The sequence below is a fragment of the Vicugna pacos genome, chromosome 18 (assembly GCF_048564905.1).
Source record: "Vicugna pacos chromosome 18, VicPac4, whole genome shotgun sequence".
NCBI classification, from domain to species: Eukaryota; Metazoa; Chordata; class Mammalia; order Artiodactyla; family Camelidae; genus Vicugna; species Vicugna pacos.
In genome coordinates this window covers 38,880,099-38,900,403 of record NC_133004.1, presented here as the reverse complement: position 1 = coordinate 38,900,403, position 20,305 = coordinate 38,880,099, and the positions used below count along the sequence as shown (strand labels likewise).

Genomic DNA, 20,305 nt, shown 5'->3' with positions numbered 1-20,305 from the left:
AAGATGTTCCATAGTCTTACAGTACTTCCCTCCCCCAATACTTATTAATCACGATCAACTGGTAACATTAAAACCACCAGTCATTGTTCCGAACGATATTGGATACAAGAACACAGCATCGCCCTCTCTTCTCTTCTCCGCCATCCTATGTGCGCTTGAGTTTGGTCCTCGCCATGTCTTCTCACAAGACTTTCAATACCAAGCGATTCCTGGCCAAGAAACAAAAGCAGAATCGTCCCATTCCCCAGTGGATTCAAATGAAAACTGGTAATAAAATCAGGTACAACTCCAAGAGGAGACACTGGAGAAGAACCAAGCTGGGGCTATAAGGAGCTGCACATGAGGTGGCACACATATTTACGCTTTCTCAAGGTCATCTGCATCATACCAGATTACTCTGAAGACAGTGCTGTTGCCTGAACAGCTGGATACGTTTGGGAATATGGAGCTTATCTGCATGGCATTGTCTGTGCTCTGTTGCTTTTGCTCAGTAATAAATACGTGAGACCTTTTGTTGAAAAAAAGAAAAAAGAACATAGCATCGTTTTTGTGATATTTCTGCCCAAAATGTATAACAGTGGTCTAATCGTGAGGAAGGAAGAGACAAAGCCAAATTGAAGGATGGCCTACAAAATAACTTCCCTACAACCTTCAAAAATGTCGAGGTCAATATTCAAAGAAAGGCTGCAAATTGTTCTATTTTTTAATTTTTAAAAAAATTTTGGGAGGGAGGTAATTAAGTTTACTTATTTATTTCAATGGCAGTACTGGGGATTGAACCCACGACCTTTTTGCATGCTAAGCAGGGGCTCTACCACTGACCTATACTCTCTCCCAAATTGTTCTAGACTGAGGGAGACCAGAGAGATGTGACAACCGGGTACAATGTTTGATACCATACTAAATTTTTTTTTTTACCCTAAAAGCTAATTTTTTCTGGACATTGAAGAGCAGTTTGAAATTGTTTCAAAGTAAAAAGTTAAAAGAAATGCCCAGCAGGAGTGTTAGCCCTTCTGGCTGACTCCTCCTGGCCCGCGGTACAAGCTCCTGTGGATCCCCGTGACCAGGTGTGATGGGCCTCCTTTGCGCTCCCACTGCCCTGGACTCCCTGGCACCCTTTTCTGATTTTCTCTCTGCTTCATGCTAGCCGCGGGAGCCCTGAGGGCAGGGGTCCTGTCTGGATCACTGCACAGAGCAGCTTCCCAAAACACTCTGAATGAATCTCTTCAACTTGGTGCCTGGGTTACGGCTCAACCCCACCTCTTCACCTGGGGTTCAACTGAAGAAATTGTGTCGTCTGGCTATTGGAGGTACATGTGGCTGAGTGGGACACTTGGCCAATCAGGAGTCATGTCTACAGGGAGCTTCCTGGGGGGTCTTGGAGGAAGTATGTACTGTTTAGAGTGGGGTTGAGGGCCTAATCCCCAATATGTAACCTTGCTGAAAAGGCCCCTCAACAGGGAGGGGCCACGTCTGATGTCACTGGTGTGTGCTGATCACACTGAGGGAGGTGTGGGATGAAATTCCGAGACCACACCCCCTGCCCCAACCCCTCAGCACAGCAGACCCACCCATGCTCAAGGATCAGAATGTTGGGAATTTTGAAGGAGTAATGAGCAATGTTGTGGAATATTGGAGGACACTGCTAGGGAAGATGGACATTTAAGAGGTTACAAGGAATTTGCCAGGAACGGTTAAACTTTTTTCCTTCCGATTTCTGCTGAGCTAAGGTCACAGTTATGGCGGATGATGACATTAAAGTTTCCAAGGTGCCAACTCTTCAGGATGGAGGATGGGGGACTTCTGTCTCTCAGCATTGAAGCCTTCCTGGCTGTCACTCCTTTCTTATCTCCTGATGTGAGTAGAACGCCCCCTTGGGGTGAGAGACATGCATGACTGGGCAAGGATGGGGCTGAGGAAGCTCTGGGTTCCAGGTTGCAGGAGGGAGGCAGAGGCAGGGTCAGGCTGCCCAGGGTGGGGCCTAACAGGGAGTGCCTTGCCAGGAAGGGAGGGCAAAGGGCCATGTCCTCTGACTGCCCCACCCACTAACAAGAGTCCGTCAGCAGGCTACCCTCTCAGTCTGGGGCCCTCGAGAGGTAAGTATCCTGCTGAACCGACCTCATCTCTTTCCTTGGGATTGGGCGAGTCATCTTTCCTCCTTGGGGTCCGAACATCCTGCCCCTCTGCTTATCCCTAGGCGGGAAGAGACCTACTCTCCCCTGCTTTACCTTAAGAGGCTGACACTGGGGCACTGGGGAGGCAGGTAAGAACATCTCAGAACCTTCCCCTCCTGACATCAGCCAGGGTGAAAGGGCCAAGCAGGGCACTTCATCCAGGCAAACCCCAAATCACCACTCCCTCCTTGGTCTCACTACAACAGAGCCCAGAATCCTAAGTGGCTGGAGCACTGGGGGACACCCAGACAGAACTCTCCCTGGACCAAGTCCTCCGAGAGCGGGATGAAGCCATTGCCAAGTGAGAGGCAGCTGCTTGTGGGGGCTGGGAGGGCAGTGGGTGACTCACTCCCAAGGCTCTGTCCTGCCAGGAGGGGAAGGGGGCACACCAGTCATTCCTGGAAGGAAAGCCACAAAACACCCACCTGGTCACAAGGCGGGGACTGTGGACACACTTGTCCACCCCCAGTGCCCAGAGCCGATCTGTAGGGCCTGAGCCTCATGCTGCTCTCTCTGCCCCCTCAGGAAACAGGCCGTGGAGGCTGAGCTGGATACATGCAAAGCCAAGCTGCGAGCTGTGGAGGCCCAGCTGCTGGAAGTCCTGGAGGAGAAACTGAGACTGAGGCAGGAAGTGGAGGCCTGGGAGGTAGGGTGGGAATGCCAGCCGGGCCCAGGGGGGCAGGGGCAGACGGGCACAGGCCTGGCTCCTGAACCTGCTCTCCTGCCCCCAGGAGGACATGCAGCAGCTGGTGAGGCAGCGAGTTGAGATTCAGCTGCAGAGAGAGTCCAGGGGTGCTCTGGGAGCCCCTGTGGACCCCAGAACTGCCAGGACCCCCTGGGTCCAATTCTCCCTGGGTCGGTGGGGACGTTGGCGGTGAGAAAGCTTGACTCAAGACCTTGGAAGGAGTGTTTTATTCATTAAAGCTTGAGGTCTCACCACTTCTGCATCCTTGTGCTCTCTCAGTGCTGGCTTCAGACCTTCTGTGCAGAAACAAGGAGTGGGCCGCAGGGCCTTGAAGCCTGGAGTTTAGTGTCCCTTCTGGTCAGCAACCCTTAGGCCAGGAAGCCTCGGACTGCAGCGACGAAGTCCTGCGGGCGGTCACTGTGCACCCAGTGGCTGGCGTTAGGCACAGTCTGCATCTGGGCCCGAGGGAAGAGCCGCCTAATCTCAGGGTGGTGGCTGGGACTGTCCACCGAAGAGGCCGCAGAGAAGGGGTGAAAGTAGGAAGACGGGGAGAGGAGGAGAGAAATAGAGGCAGAGCAGGGAGAGATGGAGAGCCTTGTGAGTCCACATGCCCAGCGATGCTTCTGGGTTCCCAGGCACCCCCTGCCCACACCCAGGCCCTCCCTGAGGCAGACTTCCCAGGCTGGGGGCTGGATAAGTCAGGCATGCCCCTCCCACCACCCAGCCTGGCTTACAGCACGAATTTAGAGTTTCCACCAAGGAGGAAGAGGGCTGGTCCCGAGTAAGATTCTTGTCGTGCTGGGAAGTCCATGATCTTGTCTATGTGCTGGGCCAAGGCATCCAGGTTCACCCTCCACACGAAGCGCCCGTCCACCTCCACCAGGTTGGTGAGCAGTAACTGCCGTATGCTTACGCTCTGTGGGGGTCCAGCAGGTGGGGGCTCCCTGTGAGGCCTGGGGCTGCCACTCCTCCTTTGACAGGTCCCAGCCCATAACACCATACAGGGGATTGCGCTTGGGTGCGTTACCTGGATAACAGAGCTGAGCTTCTCATCGGCCAGTTTTCGGGCCCTGGAGAGGGATGCCTCATCTGGGATGTCCATGGCTCTCAAGGCTGCTATGTAGTTTGGAAAGTTCGAGCTAGATGTGCTCTCCAATGGGCTGATGTCTACAACAATCAGGCGATCCACCAACTCCGGCTGTGGGAGAGAATCAGACTGGGGACCTTAGGATAGGCACAGTGGGTCTTGGGCATAGGACCCTGAACTTGGCCATCCAAGGCTCGTTGGGAGTCCCAGGTTGCCTACTGGGCACTCAAGGTCTACAAGGGATGGGAGGAAGCCCTGGATAGGGATGGCTCACCCTCTGTAGTGCCAGCAGCATGGCTGTCCTGCCTCCCATGCTATGGCCAACGAGGACACAGGACCCTAGGCCGAGCTGGGGTAGGAGGTCCTGCATATCCTGGCTCATGGCCTCGTAGCTCATGTCTGGGCTGTGGGGGCTGTCACCATGGTTCCGAGCATCCACTATCAGCACCTGAGGAGTGGGTGAGAGGGGATCAGTGCTGGCATTCACATTCTGGGCATAGCCAAAAGTCTAGCAGACCTGCAGGCTGAGGGAGGTGGAAAGCCTGTGGGGAGATCCAAAAGGGGAAAAAAGGGCCCAGATGGTGAGATGGACTAGTTCTCAGACCTCGGAGGCCCCTATGAAGAACCTGGAGCCAATTCTGCCAGAAGGCCCAAGGAGTGTGACCACATCTCTGAAGGTCTGGCCTAGCTGGATGACAACCAGAGAGAAGGTAGATGCCAAGAACTTCCAACAGCTGGAGCACAGAAGGATGGGCTGCTGTAAGAGGTGGTAAGCTTCCATCACCCCTGGTGAACAAGCAGGGTGTGGCTCTCTTAGAGGGGAGGGTGTTGACACTTAGGCATTGGACAGCAAAGCCTAGCTCAGGATGGAGCAGGCAAAGATCTGTAACACGAATGAAGGGCTGGATGGGTGAAAGCAGGAGGGAATGAATGGGTTCCATCTAGGGCCCGGGTCTGCCCTGTGGCCTGCATCCTCAGAAGGTCAACCTCTTCTTTCATTTCTGCTCAGCGAGACCTGCCGCTCCCAGAGGACAGAGAAGCTGACCCCGCCCTGGCCTCCTCCAGGGCCCTGCCCACCCAGGCTCCACCGCCCTCGGGGCCCCGCCTCTCCTGCAAGCTCACCTTCCGGCTAGTCTGCTGGGCCAAGGAATTTGCAACGGAGTTGAAGTTGTTTTTGCTGCCGAAGAGCCCATGCAGTAAGACAAGAGGTGGTCTGGCTGCCTCCCCGTCCAGAAGCTTGTAGGAAAGTCGCACCGGTCTGGCGGAAGGAGCAAGGATAGGGGAACGGTTTGAGGCCACCTGGGGAAGTGGTTTGCAGAACAACCTGCGAGGGGGCGGGCCCAAGCGAAGGAAGTGGAGCCAACAGGGCCAGAGTGAAGGGGGAGGAGGGAAGGACGGCCTCCTACCGAGCGCCCTTGACTGACCTCGGTTCAGCGCTGCTTTGGCTGCTGCTGGGTGCGACTGGCACACTGGAGAAGCTGGGAGTGGAGGGGCCAAGCCGCCTACGGAGGAGCCTCCAGGCGCGGGTCCAGCAGAGCATGTCTGGAATCTGCTACCCGACACACACCTCTTGCTTCCACGACTCGTGTCTCCGCTCAGAGCCCCGCCCAGTTCCGACTTGAGCTCCGCCCTCTCCTCGCCCCCAATCGCGAACGCCCCTCCTTCGCTCACTTTTCCTTACGTAATCCCAGAGAACCGTCTGTGCCCCGCCCAGCTCCGCCCCTTGCGCAAGTACGTATTCCCTGCAGGCACCGCGCCCACAGGCGAAAGCACCACCCCTGGCCACGCCCCGAGCGGAGCCACCCAATAGCATTGCTAAACTTCGCCTGGCCCCTTTCCGCTCAGTATCTTTGTAGGGAGTCTGAGCCTGGGATTTGAGAATCCGGTTCCAGGCACTGGTGACGCCCTGGGTTTGGGGCGTGAACCCTGGGCGGCCGTGGGGAAGATCCTTCGCAAGCCGAGGACGCCTTGCCTGGGCCTGCTCCTCCGCCCTTAGGCGCCGCCTTGGTTGGGTGCCGTACTTTGCCCCCTGGCGGGCGCGGGCGAGACACACCAGGAGTGGCTCCTGCTTGGCGCCCGCTTTGAGGCGCCGCACTCCACAGCCTGGGCTCAGGCAGGACGGACAGAGCACTTACCAATCCTGAAGTGGACTTAAAAGAGCTAGGAGGGACTCTAGAGGTCATCTCCAAGCCCCCCGCCACCCCCCCCCCCGCTCTTTACAGATGGGGAAACTGAGGCAAATTACTTTCACAAAATCAGAACAGGAACCTCTGGTCTGCGAGTCAAGGTGGGAGGACAAGTGTTTGTGCTAGAGGGGGGCATTTGCTGCACTGAGCTAGAATGTTTCAGGTCTGCTCACCCTCGCCCCCCACCCCACCATTTACCAGCAGAGAAATAAACAATCCTCCCACCCCCTCAGTGCATCCTACAGGGAAGTCACCTCCGTTTGGAACCCTGACCGGCTACCATCTCCTCTCCCCAGCCTTGGGTAGTAGTGGCAGTGGCAACATTGGAGTCTCAGCTGGGTTCACTGCAGTCCAGCCTTCAGCAGTTACAGGAGTAGCTGCTTTTTCTACAGCATTCTTCTGCTCAAAAACCTTCAGGGACTTACTATCCTTAAAGTTGAGAGTTAAAACTTTGCAGCGTTCACTGAAAAAAATGCACAACCTAAAAGTTGAGAGTTATGTTTTACCCAGCAGACTTTCCAAGGACTTCAAGCCTGGGAGACAGCCTCTCAGATGGCAATAGCGACTGCTCTGAAGAGGTAGGGGAGGAGCTGGGATATATAGAAGTTTTTGCAACAAAGACCAGGTAGTCAGAACATCAAAAGATTACTGTTAATTAAAGAAAATCGGGGGGAGGGTATAGCCGAGTGATAAAGCATGTGCCTAGCATGCACAAGGTCCTGGGTTCAGTCCACAGTACCTCCATCAAAATAAATAAATACCTAATTACCTCTTCCCAAAACAAAAAAATTTTTTTTTAATTATAGAAAAGCAGATATCTCAAGTTAAGGAACTTAGTGCTTTTCTATGTATGGAAAGATGCAAAAGTCTGGCCTCACTGAAATCGTTCCTTTGATACGCACCTTAGCCGTCTAGGGCCAGTAACCTGTGCTTCCCATCCTGAGTTTCCTCAGGGTGGCTGCAACGGCTGATGGGGGAAACAGCCTTTGTTTACTGGTATGGCAGGTGGCATTCTTAGTCCACAACAGCATCGCAAGCTTCTCCCAGTCTGATCCCTCAGAAGAGCAGGCCTTTCCACACATGCTTCTCATTCTCTCACTACCAGGCACCCTGAGGCCTACACTGCACACCTCCCTTTAGGTCTTTACCCCCATCACTTCCTGCTGGGATGCTGTGTCCATCACATCTTGACGTCTTGGGCAGCCAGTTGCCCCAGTCCTTCACATCTTTTAAGGTCCAGGATAACTACTACCTCTTCCTCAAGCCTTCCCAGATTTCCTCAGTTGAAACTAATATCTTCCACCGGTGTTCTCAAAGCATTTGTCAGACTCTACTGTACAAGTATTACGGAATTGGCCTTCTATGTGTCCACCATAGGCTGGGAGCTCCTGAGGGGCCTCCCGAGGTCATGTTTTGTTTGTCTAGTGCAAAGTATAACAGTAATTTTACTGAATTACTCATGGAGAGATTCAGGCACTGGGTGTAGGTTCAGTTGGTGGCTGGGTCAGTGTCCCCTCCAGGAGGTGACACCTGGGCTAGCCAGGGTTACACTGGTTTCTCCCCCACCTCCTTAGGACAGGCCTGATGGAGTCAGTAGAGTAGAATGCATCCTAACTCCGTGGCCTAACAAATGCCTTGCTTGATGAAATAACCCCCATCTTGAGTCAGCCTAGTAATGAGTGGGTATTTTGTTCTAACCTGAGGAGGGCTTTGAGGTCACTGGGGACTCTAAACACACCAGGTGGTGTGATCATTTGTTGCCAGCATAGTCATTATGCGAGTGATGAGAGCATCTGAGCCCTGGATGGGGGCTGGTCCAAGGCCGGAGAGGGGTTCTTGGAGAAAATCCTGCAGGATGTTTTTCTAGAATTGGTGGATGAAGGGGAAAGGTCTGACGTCATGTTGGTGATTCAGAAGAGTAGCATTTCAAGGATGGTTTCAAATGGACCCCTACCCCCACCCCAGCCTACCGTCTAACTGGGTAACCTGAGCCTGCCCACAACTCTTGATCATCTGCCCCCCAGCCAGAGCTCTGGGTCTAGGAGCAGAAGCAACCTGGAGACATTCCTGTGTCTTAGGCCCCAGCCATGTCGCGTGGTTGGTTAGGGCCTGGCTGGCTGGCAAGCAGAAAAACCAGTCGTCTTGAGGTTTTCATTTCAACACTCCAGAAAAATCGGTGGGGCCAGGAGAGGGATTGTTGCTACCTCGGAAGGACTCTGGTGATTTGTGCTGGGGAGGGGTCAACCTGGCGGCCCGACCAGCCCTTCCAGCTTGTTAGGAACAGGCCAGTGGACTCCCTGTTTGTTGGTGAGGGTCTCCCATCCTCCCACCAGGGAGGTGTCAAGCTCCTGATATGCTGAGGTTGACGTAGGGGGAGAAATAGGGTGCAGAATGAGAACGCTCTACCTCGGCAATCTCCACTTCCGCATCCCTGTTCCCAGCAGTCCGACCTCCCGGTGAAGTGGGAGGGTCTTAGTATTCTCATTTTATTGCTGAGAAAATGGAGACGCGGGAGGGGAAGGAACCCAGCTCCAACCATGCAGTGAGCGAATGGCCCAGCCTGAAGTCCTCCCCGGGCTGTGTGACTCCTAGTGCAGTGCTCCGAGTATTTCGTCACCGCCTCTTTGGCAGGGGACGGAGAGCCGAAGGGGTGCGGCCTGCGCGGCAGCTACACTGCACCCTGGTGGCGGCGGTGTTGAATGGGTTAAGGCAGGGAGGCGGCGGGGGTGGGGGTGGGGGTGTTCCTTAACCGCACCTGGCCCAGTATCGGTCACGTGGCTGGGGTTTCACCTGCCCCGCTGAGCAGGGACAATCAAGCTGCTTGTTCCGCGATTGGTCACCATAGTGACGGGAGTGCGCCTGCGGAGGTCACCGGGGCAAATTCCTACCCGCCGGCCGGGTGGGGCAGGGATGCCAGTCAGGCTGGGGTCGCCAGGGCTCCAGGAAGACCTCTTGAGGTTTCCCTTGGGGTTGTCCCCAAGGGGCCCCATGTGACAGCCATCCAGCCTCCTCTCCCTCTGCCCCCGACCCAACCCAGCTTCTCTTTTCCCAGATTTTGAACCTGAGTTTATTCAACTGCCAAGACTTTCTTATGCATTATCTTGTTTAATCCGCACAGCAGTCTGTTTCGCGCTGGAGTAGTAGTAATCCCCTGTGCCTCTCCCAGACTCAGGGAGCACTTTGAGAAATTTTGCTCCTTCCTTCCTTCATTCAGCAATCAACATTCTTGCAGCCTCATGCCTTTCTAGACACAGGCCCCTTTCTAGAGATAGCTAGTGAACAAAACAACAAATGAACCGCACAACAGTGAATTCTGTGGAGTATTTATTTTCTTCAGAGCAGGCTGGAGAGGCTCCCGGGGACCACGTGTAGAAGACAGACTACATGTGATCATGCTATAGCTCTGATGTCAAGAACATCTCTGGGGACCTGTCTGCCACCTCCAGGCCTTACACATACCACCACCCTCCAAGCTTCCCACCAGGTCCACAGATCCTCCATATCCTGCTTTCATCCACTCACTTCTCTGCTCCAGAACCCCCAGGCCCTGCTAACTCTTGTCAACATTTTTTCTACCTCCAGACTCATTTGCATAGTCCCTGTACCCCCAGTAACAGCCTCATCACACGCACAGACTCTTAAAGTAGGTGGGGTGAGGACACCTCCTCTTTTGGGGTGGAGGGAGTTTGTGTATTTTGAAACCCAGTGACCTCCACTCCTCTTGAGAAATAGCAGCTGGCAGGATACACACCAGCCTCCTCTGCCTGCATTTCAGAGCCTTCGTGTACAGAGCACCTACTATGTGCTAGGCACTAGGAATGTAAGGGTGAACCACAGACCTGACAGTGTGGTGGGGAAGATACGATGGATGGATGATCACACACCCAGTAAATTTGCTAAAGAAAGCGAAAGCATAAAGCAGAGGAATCTGACTGGCCCTGGGGTCAGGTAAGGCGGCTCTGCAGAAGTGATGCTTGAATGGAGATCTGAATGATGAGTAGGAGTCAGCCAGGTGAAGGAGTTACATTGGAAGGTGATGTTCCAGAAGCGGGGACACTGCGCAATGGCGAAGCCATCCCATTTCTCAAGGCAGGATCAGGAGTCATTCCTAACGCCTCCTTCCCTACCTCCTCCACCCCAATCCAGTCCCTCACCTAGTTCTCTTGATTTTTATCTCCCACATGGTGCTGATACTCAGCTACCTCTGCCCATCTCTACAGCCCCATCACTCCCTCCATCACCACCTCACTGGACTTTCATTTCCCTGCATCATAGTCAGCATGATCTTTTCCAAACATACATTTTTCTGTTCATCTAGTTTGTTCCTTTCTACATTTTCCTATTTTTCTGCTCTGGTTCTGTGCTCAGTGCTCTGGTGGATGCACGTGGCAGACCAAAGAGTAGAAAAGCAGGTTTATGTGTTTGAAAAGCTGAAGCCCAGAGGGAAAGAGGTTGCCTCAGGAGAGATAAGTGTCTTGGCTGAGAATGGGAAGGGGATCTGCCACTACTTCTTGGCAAGTTCTCCTGAAAGGAATGGCCCATGAATTTACTAGGCAGGCAGGACCACTGGCAGTTTGCAAAATCATCCCCAGCTCTGAGCCCAAAGCAGTCACGATGCAAACCACAGGACCAAATGGGCCAAGGAGACAGGATGGTGGTGTCTCCGCAGTGATCACTGTTGCCTGAGGGCTGGATACTGTCCAGCCTCACCCTCCTCCTAGCCTCTTCCCTCATCTTCACCCCTCCCCCTGACCTCCAGCAAATTTGGCCCTACTGAATATCCTGGAATTGTGGTTCAACCTCAGGAGGACTTAAGTTCAACCTATTTCCAATTGCCTCAGCAGAATGGAACATCAAGGAAATAATGTTATTGTATGGCTCATTTTATGGATTGACTTTCATAATTGCCACAGTGCCATATACAGCAGAGTTTCTTTATAAATCAATAATCCAGTAATTCATTCGGCAAACATTTATTAAATACCTGCTGATGCCAAGTATGAATTTTAGAGCCAGGGATATGGCAATGAGATGGCCTTCTTCCTCAAGGAATACCAAAAGCCCAAACTGAAAAACTCCCCACTACTCTCAAGTCGGGAAGACAAGTCATAAACAAATAAACAAATAAATATATAAGTACAAATTGTGATAAGTTCAGTGAGAAGGGTGATATGTTCGATAACTGAGGTGGAAGATTTTGAGTAGAGTGGTAAAGAAAGGTCCCAGGTATGGTGAAATCTGAAGGATAAGAAGAAGGTAATCATATAAACACCAGGGGGAAAAGTGTTTTAGGTAGAAAGAATAGCATGTACAAAGGTCCTGAGGTGCACAAGACCATCCTTTGTAAGAGGAACAGAGGGGAAGGCAGAGGAAGCTGGAGCAGAGAAAGCAAGGGGAGGAAGGCATATAGGAAGTGGGCTGAGGCTGGTCCATGCAGGGATGTGGTAAGGGATTTATTTGGTCTTTATCAAAGAGAAATGAGATCTAGTAAGAATTTAAGCGAGGAGAGACATGATTTACACTTTAAAAGGACTATTTGGCTGCACAGAAGGTGGAGAGGGACAGATTAGCGGGGAAGTGGAGAAGAGGAAAGAAAGTCAGCTAGGAAGGTATTGTAATTGTCCAGTTGAGGCAAAATGGTAACTTTTGACGGGGAGGTGGCTGTGGAGGTAGGGAGAAGTAGATAGATTTAAGAAATATTTTGAGTTAGAATCAATAGGATTTGATGAAGAATTAGATGGGTAGAGAGTAAGATGGTGGTGAGGAAAAGGAAGAAATCAAGGGCAACTCCCAGGTTTCTGGATTGATCACATGGGTGGGTTGTGCCATTTCCAGAGATAAGGAAGGCTGGAGAGGAACTCTCTCCCCACACCCCCTTACAGGTACAAGTGGTGGGGAGAATCTAGACTTCCACTTGGCATGTTAAGTTTGAGATGCCCATGAGCTCTCATGATAGTTAACATTTAGTGAGTGCTTGACATTAACTCATTTACTCATAAAGACTATGAGAGGGTACATACATTATTGAATTCCTCCTTTAGTGGCTGAGCAAACTGAGCCACAGAGAGGCTAACTAATTGCCCACGATCACAAAGCTTGGAAGCTGCAGGGCCAGGATCCAATCCCAAGTGGTTGGACTCCAGGGGCCATGCTATTAGCCACTGCCCCCCACTGTCTTTGTGGCATCCAAGGTGGCAGCTGGGTGCATGAGTGCGGAGCTCGGAGGAGAGGTCCGGAGTTGAGGATGTTAAAGTCCTGGGAATAGGAGAGACACTCAAAAGCGACAACAGCACATTGGAGGAAGAGAAGAGGGCCCAAGACAGAGGACCCTTGGAGTCAAGTAGAAGAGGGTGGCTGGAAGGGAGCTGGAGGAAGTATGTAAAGAGGGAGGAGGAAGGCAGGTGAGGGTGGTATCACAAAGAGCAGGACAAGTGAGAGTTCTGAGGAGGAGAGAGCAATCACCTCTGTAGATAAAGTTGCTGAGAGCATGAGTAAGTTCCAGATGAAAATGACCGTTGGCCATGGCAACCTGGAGGCCACCTTGCCGGGAGTAGCTTGGAGTGGAGAAGGAGTTGGGGCAGGAACAGATGGGAGAGGCTGATTGACACATGGGCAGGGAGGAAGCAAAATCAGATGTGAGAGAACTCTTGAGGTAAGCAGAGAATTGGGGTGGCATCTGTTTGGAGATATGAAGTCAAGGAAACTTTTTTTTTTTAATGGAAGGTATTCAAATATGCTTATATGTTGATGTGAAGGCTATAGTAGAGTGGGTGGCGTTTGATAATGCAAGATAAAGAAGGTATTTCAGGGGGAGATTTTTCTATGTCAATACAGATCTACTTTAAAAAAAGCTTTTTATTATGAAAAATGTTAAACATTTATGAAGGGAAATAGAATCACCATCACCCATTACCCAGCTTCAACAATTATTAACTCAAGGCCAATCTTATTTCATCTATACTCCATGTATCTCTTCTCTCACCTCTGCATTATTTTGAAGTAAATCTCAGGCATCATACCATTTCACCTGTAAATATTTCAATATGTTTCTCTAAAAGCTAAGGGCTTTTTTTTTTTTTTAACACAAACCACCATATCATTTACAAAGTTTAAAAAGTAATAATTCCTTAATATTATCAACTCTCCACTCAGTGTTCACTTTTCTAATTGTCTCACAAATGTTATAAACTTTAATAGTTTGAAAAGGAACCAATTAAGGCCCACAACTGTTATTGGTGATATGTTTCTTCTTTTTTGATCTATAGGTCTCTACATCTCTTTTTTTTTTTTCCTGAATTTCTGTTGTTGTTGTCAAAGAACTCATTTATTGTCCTATAGAGTTCTCCACATCTGAATTTTGCTGACTGTATTCTGTGCATATGTGTTCCTCTCTCCTTTGTGTGTCCTGTAAATTGAGATTGGATCTAGAAGACTGATCAGTTTCAGATTTTATTTATTTATTATTTTAATTTTTGCTCTTCTGCAAATCTATGTCACAAAAGACATTGTACTTGATCCCTCTTTTACGGCAGCCAAGTTGTACTGATGAGGACACCCTCTGGCTGGAAACCCCAAGTCAAATCGGCTTGACCAATGCAAAAAGCTGTATCTCCCACGACCAGAGATCTAGAGGAACTCGAGAGTCCCAGGGAGAAGACAGTTACTGGATAGAAAATGTTTCCACGGCTCCAGGTTCCTCCTCTCCAGATTGATGGCCTCATAATTGGCTGCATCCTCAGGCTCATTGTCTTTGGGGTTCAGGTTGGCAATAGAATTCCAGTTGTCACTACCTGACAGGACAACATCCAGGGGAAGACAGGGTGCTCTCTTAGGAATGTGAAGCCTAGCTCTGCTGCCCAGCAACAGACCTTCCCTCCTGTCTCATTGGCTGGAACTGTCACATGCTCACTCTGGACCAATCACCACGGAGAGAAAGAGACCAACCATGTATGATTGACTTCGTCTAATCAGGAGTTACCACTGGAGCAGGGGTGGGGTCTATTCCAGTGATTTATAGCTGCATAAAACGAATCTCTCATATCCTTGCACACTGAGTATTTCTGAACAATGCTACCTAGGAGTGAAATTGCTGGGTCTCAGACTATTTTATATTTATAAGGGACTTTGTTTTTTAATAGAACTGGTCAAGTTGCTCTCTAAAAATTGGTTGTTTTATAAATATATACTTCCCCAATAGGGGAGAAGGAAAACAAGAGGTGGAGGAATGCAATGGTTAACAGCTGGGTTCTAGCAGACCAGACTGCCTGGGTTCAAAGCCTAGCGCCTCTATGTAATATCCATGATAGCTTTGGGCAAATAGTATAACACATCTGTACCTCGGTTTTCCTATCTATAAAGTGGGGATGATGATGATGATGATGCCACTATTTAGTCAAGATTTGCACTTAAAAAGTGTTAGCTATTATATTCTCTCATATGGGGTATCATCGAAATGCTGGTTATTGTCCCCAAATCCATTCTCTGCTCTTCTCTGTGCCTCAGGGAGGCTCACTTTTGCAGACTGCATTAGCCTTCCTTCTGACTTCTGAGGGTGAGAAAAGACAGTTGCTGGGTCATTTATTTCTCCTGCTGATCCCTGGTTTGCTGTGGCTATGGCTACTATCGGGTAATCCTTTTTCCTATGGTTCTATCTTTCAACCCGGCTCCTGTAACTCAGTTTCCTCCCATTGCTTCTTCAGGCTCTGGCGTGGTAATGGCCCCGCATTGTTAGTTTCTTGATACCTCAGTATCCTTTACTGAATCCCCTAACTCTACCCATACCTCTCTGTACATAGTTCCTCCAATTGATTAAGTCTGTCCTATTTTTTTGGCTTAAAAATTTTTTTTTAAGATTTGTAAACTTAGTCAAGCCCCACATCTCTGCAGTTGTTGTTTTTGTAATTTTTTTTTTAAAGGGACTGAGATGATCCTTTTTTTTTATTTTACTTTTTCGGGGGGAGGCAGTTTCTGGGGGCTTTATTTATTTAATTATATGGAAGTACTGGGAATTGAACCCAGGACCTCTTGCATGCTAAGCATGCACTCTACCACTACTATACCCTTCCCTTCCCACCCCCCCAATAAAGTCTCTTTAAAATCCAGCATGCTGTCTGCTTCCTGCCAGGCCCTTGGTGATATACTCATTCTTAAAGTTTGCTACTCTGAAAGGGAAACAAATTTTGTTTCATCTAGAGAATTTAAAGAAATATCGCTTAGTAGGGAAGTTATGCATCCTTTCATATGTTTGTTAGCATAAACAGTTCTTTTATAATTGTTTCTTCTCCTTTGCTAATTATTCTGTTGGATTGCTATGCTTTCTCTTGTTGATTTGCAAGAACTCTTTTTATATTAGGTATATTAGCCATTTTTCTGTTACATATGATGCAAACGTTTTCTCCCTGTTTCTTGCTTGTCTTTGACATTTATTTTTTCCCCCTTCTATACAAAATTTTTTTTATTGTGGTAAAAACACATAAAATTTACCATCTTAATCATGGAGTATGGTTCAGTAATTTTAAATATATTCACGTTGTTTTGAAACACATATCCAGAACTTTTTCATCTTGCAATCTGAACCTTAAACCTATTAAACAACAACTTCCTTTTTCCTCCTCTCCACGCCCCTGGTAGCTATCATTCTACTTTCTGTCTCTATGAATTTGACTACTTTATGTACCTCATATAAGTGGAATAATACTGTATTTGCCTTTTTGTGGCTGAATTATTTCAATTAGTATATATCCTCAAGGCTCAACCATACTGTAGCATGTGTCGGAATTTTCTTCCTTTTTAAACCTGAATACTACTTCATTTTATATATGTATATGTATATATGCCACATTTTGCTTATTCATTCATGTCGCTGAGAATTTGCTTTGCTTCCACCTCTTGGCTATTGTGAATAGTACTATGAACATGGATGTGCAAATATCTCTTTGAGACCCTGCCTTCAGTTGTTTTGGATATATATATATACCCCGAGTTGAATTGTTGGATCATATGGTAGCTCTGTTTTTATTTTTATCCCCATAATGTTTTCTGTAGCAGCTCTACCATTCTACATTCCCACTAACAGTCCACAAAGGTTCTAGTTTCTCCATATCTTTGTCAACAGTTATTATTTTTCTGTTTGTTTTGCTTGATAGTTGCCATCCATCCTACTGAGTGTGAAGTGGTATATCATTGTGGTTTTGATTTGCATTTCCCTGATGATGAGTGATGTTGAGCATCTTTTCATGTGTTTATTGGCTATTCATGTATCTTTTTTGGAGAAACATCTATTCAAGACCTTTACCCATGTTTGAATCAGATTTCTGTTTGTTTGTTTTTGAGTTTTAGGATTCTCCATATATTCTGGGTATTAATCATTTATCAGATCTATGATCTACAAACATATTCCAAAACCATTCCATGGGTTGCCATTTCCTTCTGTCTATGGTGTTCTCTGATGTACAAAATTTAAAATTTTCATCAAGTCCAATTTGTCTATATTTTCCTTCTGTTGCTTATGCCTTTGATGTCATATCCAAGAGACTGTTGCCAAATCCAGTCTTGTGAAGATTTTGCCTTACTTTCTTCTAAGAGTTTTGTTGTTTTGCCTCTTATGTTGAGGCCTTTGATCCAGGTTGAGTCAGTTCTTGTATATAGTGTTAGGCAAAGGTCCAGCTTCGTTCTTTTGCGTTTGGATATGCAGTTGAAAAGAGTGTTGTTTCCTCATTGAGTGTTCTTGGCATCCTTGTTGAAAATCATTTGACCATTTTTGTGAGCATTTATTTCTGTTCTTTATTTTATTCCATTGGTCTGTTGTCCGTCTTTATGCTAGTACCACATTGTTTTGATTACTGTAGCTTTGTAATATTTTGAAATCCTAAAGTGTGGATCCTCCAACTCTATTCTTTTTAGCTATTCAGTTTCCTTGAGATTCGATATGAAGTTCAGGATGAATTTTTCTTTTCTTTTAAAACATTTTTTGAAATTATTATTTTATTTTATTATTTTTTAAAGGAGGTACTAGGGATTGAACCCAGGACCTCGTGCATACTAAGTTTACGTGCTACCACTAATGTACCCTCCCCACAGGATGAATTTTTCTATTTCTTGGGAAAAAAAAGACATTGGGATTTTTAACAAGGATTGCAATAAACGTGCAGATCACTTTGGGACATCTGAGCAATTTTAAGTCTTGCAATCCATCAACATGGGATGTCTTTCCATCAATTTGTGTTTAATTTCTTTCAGTACTGTTGTAACTTTCAGTGTATAAGTCATTCACTTCCGTGTTTAGGCTTTATTTCTAAGAATTTTATTCAGTTTGATGCTGTTGTAAATGGAACTGTTCTCTTAATTTCCTTTTCAGATTGTTCATTTACCCTGTATTTCTCATACACTCAAATCTGATCATCTTTTCTTTTATTTCTTTTGGGGTTGGTGTCTTGTTTAGGGAGGTTTTCCTCATTTTGATCTTATAAAAATACTGCCTGCATTGTATTCTATTTCTTTCACAGTTTTTGTTTTGTTTTGTTGTGTTGCGTTGTGTTGCGTTGCGTTAGACCTTTAATCCATCTGGATTCCCAATGAATTGCCAATTCCCTAGTGATGATTAGGACGTGGACAGAAGGCAAGGGACAGAGTAGGCTGAGGGTATGAAGAGGGAGCCTTGAGGCTGATAGAAAGATGGTGGTAGCCTGGTTTGAGTCAGGGCAGTGCAAGTGGAGAAGAAGAGAGGCATAGAGAAATAATGACAAGGTTGACAGGTAACTGACAGGCTGGTATTTGACAGGAGGTGGTGGGGCCTGGAGCCGAGCCTCATCAGTTTGTGAGCCTTGGTGGCCTCACTGTGTTTTGTCTACCCTGCAGGGTTCAAGGACATCAAACAGAGCGGGACAACATTGCCTTTCTTACAGAGGAGAGCAAGAGATGGCCAGCGACTCACCCAAGGTCCCTCTGTGAGCACCAGAGTCAATGCTGTCTCTCTCTTTACCTGCCTGCAGGGCATACTTGTCTTGGCAAGGGTGACCTTTAATGGAGCCTGGCAGGAAGGGAGGAGGAAGGTACTGTCTGTTCTTCCAGGCCTGCCACAGACCTTGAGGGAGCCATAATAAATGCTGTATTTGTTTGATAAAGCACTTGGCTTTTGGTCTCTGTAGGAGGAAGAGCCAGAACAGGTGTGGCAAGACCCAGGTGGCCTGCAGTACGACAGTGGGAGGTGGGGTGGGACAGAGCCCCAGGGACTGGCAGGGGGCTCCGGGGGCTGTGGATTTTGAAGAACTCCAAGGACTTCCTCACAACCCAGCCATCTCGCTTATGTTCCCAGATTCCTGCCTGACTGCATATACCAAAATGTTAACAATACCAACTCATGCTAATTGAGGTCCTACTGTGTGTCTAGCCTTGTACCAAGTGCTTTTCGTGCATGCAGACATGCCTTCATTCCACAAATGGGTGCTGGCCTTCACTGGGTGCTGCAGTAAGAGAGAAGCTCGGGACAGTGCCCCGACCTTGGGAGATGACCTTCTGCAGGGGACGTCTTTCAAGAAACAGAACAACAACACAGTGTATTATGTGCAGTGATGAGATGGAACTAGACTGCATGTGAATCCAGAGGATGACTGAGCTAATCTTCAGCATAGCCCAGTGTTATTATTATCCCCATTATGTGGATGAGGAAACTGAGGCTCAGAGAGTGAACTGCCCTGCTTACCTGGTCAGTTTGTTTCCGACTAACTTTCTTCTTCAGGGAATGAGAAGGATTAAAATGAGGATGGAAAAGACAAGTTAGAGGGGGCCTTGTGGATTATCTGGTCCAACCCCCATGTTGAAATGATGGGAAAACTGAAATCCAGAAGGGGAAGGGCATTGCTCAGAGTCACACAGGAAACAGAGTAAATCTAGAAACCAGCTGATTCCTAGTTCAGTCACACCAAATGTCTTTCTTTTCTCTGATAATTTACCAGGACTCCTCACATAGGACCCTCTTCAGCTTGTATTCTGTATGCTGCAAACTCTACCCACTCTGTTTAGACTCTAGACTCCAGAAAGAATAAGAGGTTGAGTTAGGACAGCTCCTGAAGCCAGGCAAGGACGTGTGTGTGTGTGTGTGTGTGTGTGTGTGTGTGTGTGTTTGTGTGTGTCAGGGTGGGGGGTACAGGATGGGGTAGGACACCTCACTACCCACCAGGGGAACCCAGGAGAGCCCCCTGCTTGGGGAAAGACCCGGGAATCAAGGGAGGGTCTGAGGCCCATGAGCCCTTTCCACCCCACTTGAGGATCTGATCGGATCTGTGTGCCTTCTCTGCCGCCTCCCTCTGCTTGGGGATGCTGGGATGGGCTACAGCGGGCCCTGGCTCTCTGCATCTCTGCCGCAGTGTGGCTGGAGGCACTGTGTCCAGGCTGCCCTCATGAAGCCAGGGGTCAGTGAATAACCTTGCTCCTGCTTGCAGGGCTCTCTTGGACAAAGAAGCCACCCGGTGCCGTCAGTTCTGGCTTGGCCCAACCTGGGTCCCTGGGTCTTCTGGAGAGACTGTGGGGGTGGGTGAAGGCAATTGCAACCCCTTGTTCCTCTTCCTACACTCCCACATCCCATCCCAGACAGGTCTAGAGGATATTTCTCCTCAGTTCCCTCCCTCTCTACTGCTAAGCCCTCTCTGAGCCTTCCCCTCAGTGAGCCCCCTCCCCTACACTGATCCCATTCTGTGAGTCCCCTCCCCTCATTGGTGCTTCCCACTAAGCTCCCTTCCTCTGATCACCCCCTCCCAGAGCCCCTTCCCTTTTTCTGAGCCCCACCCCTCTCTGAGCCCACATCCTTTCCCTACAGCTCTCCCTGAGATCCATCTCCATCAGCCTCCCTTACCTTCATATTCTGGTCCTGCTCCCTGTTTCCCCCAGGCTAGAAGGCTGGTTCCCAAAGGGGACTGGGTTGGAGAGAAACAGCAACCCCAAGTCCTTTCCTGGAATCCCGCAGAGAATGAATGACCTAAAGCCAGGGTGCGCTTACTGTTCCTAGTAACCTACTATCTCTTCCTCCGATCATCAAGGGGCACAACAGGTCCATTGTTCCTTAACTAGAGGAGAATTTGCGGGGAGCATCCTACTGAAATCTTGCTGCCCTTGGGGCTTTTTGCTTGAGCTTTGTTGCAGGCCAAGAAGTTTCGGGTACAATAACTTCAAATAATTT

General features: G+C 48.7%; 2 protein-coding genes and 1 long non-coding RNA gene across 4 annotated transcripts; 2 read left to right on the top strand and 1 right to left on the bottom strand.

Annotated features, from left to right (window-relative positions):
• Window positions 1-173: 173 nt before the first annotated feature.
• On the top strand, window positions 174-2,770 carry LOC107033286 (large ribosomal subunit protein eL39-like). Its single transcript, XM_072943107.1, has 2 exons — window positions 174-2,475; window positions 2,700-2,770. Exon 1 carries the CDS (start codon window positions 174-176, stop codon window positions 327-329), a length of 156 nt encoding a protein of 51 aa, XP_072799208.1. The 3' UTR covers window positions 330-2,475; window positions 2,700-2,770.
• ABHD11 (abhydrolase domain containing 11) lies at window positions 2,653-5,587 on the bottom strand. Of its 2 annotated transcripts, XR_012061257.1 has the most exons (7): window positions 5,371-5,587; window positions 5,069-5,204; window positions 4,221-4,394; window positions 3,887-4,057; window positions 3,594-3,775; window positions 3,112-3,360; window positions 2,653-2,775 (listed from the first exon to the last, which is right to left on the bottom strand). XR_012061257.1 is itself a non-coding variant. In XM_006201372.4 (6 exons), exons 1-6 carry the CDS (start codon window positions 5,484-5,486, stop codon window positions 3,228-3,230), a joined length of 912 nt encoding a protein of 303 aa, XP_006201434.1. In that variant the 5' UTR covers window positions 5,487-5,587; the 3' UTR covers window positions 3,072-3,227. The 2 variants fall into 2 exon arrangements, 1 of the variants encoding a protein (XP_006201434.1); XM_006201372.4 differs by lacking the exon at window positions 2,653-2,775 and having other exon boundaries at window positions 3,072-3,360.
• A 3,467-nt stretch (window positions 5,588-9,054) lies between these two features.
• On the top strand, window positions 9,055-13,739 carry LOC140686969 (uncharacterized). The gene is made up of 3 exons (XR_012060979.1): window positions 9,055-9,775; window positions 9,908-10,080; window positions 13,665-13,739. It is a non-coding gene; the product is annotated as an uncharacterized lncRNA (long non-coding RNA).
• The last annotated feature ends 6,566 nt before the right edge of the window (window positions 13,740-20,305 follow it).

Excerpts from the sequence above, each read along its gene's own strand:
- LOC107033286 (XM_072943107.1), top strand. The coding sequence starts at position 174 with ATGTCTTCTCACAAGACTTTCAATACCAAGCGATTCCTGGCCAAGAAA.
- ABHD11 (XM_006201372.4), bottom strand. The coding sequence starts at position 5,486 with ATGCTCTGCTGGACCCGCGCCTGGAGGCTCCTCCGTAGGCGGCTTGGC. Across the intron at positions 5,205-5,370 it reads CAAAGCAGCGCTGAACCGAG|ACCGGTGCGACTTTCCTACA; the intron begins GTCAGTCAAGGG and ends TCCTTCCGCCAG. Across the intron at positions 3,361-3,593 it reads GGAAACTCTAAATTCGTGCT|TCCCAGCCACCACCCTGAGA; the intron begins GTAAGCCAGGCT and ends TTCGGTGGACAG.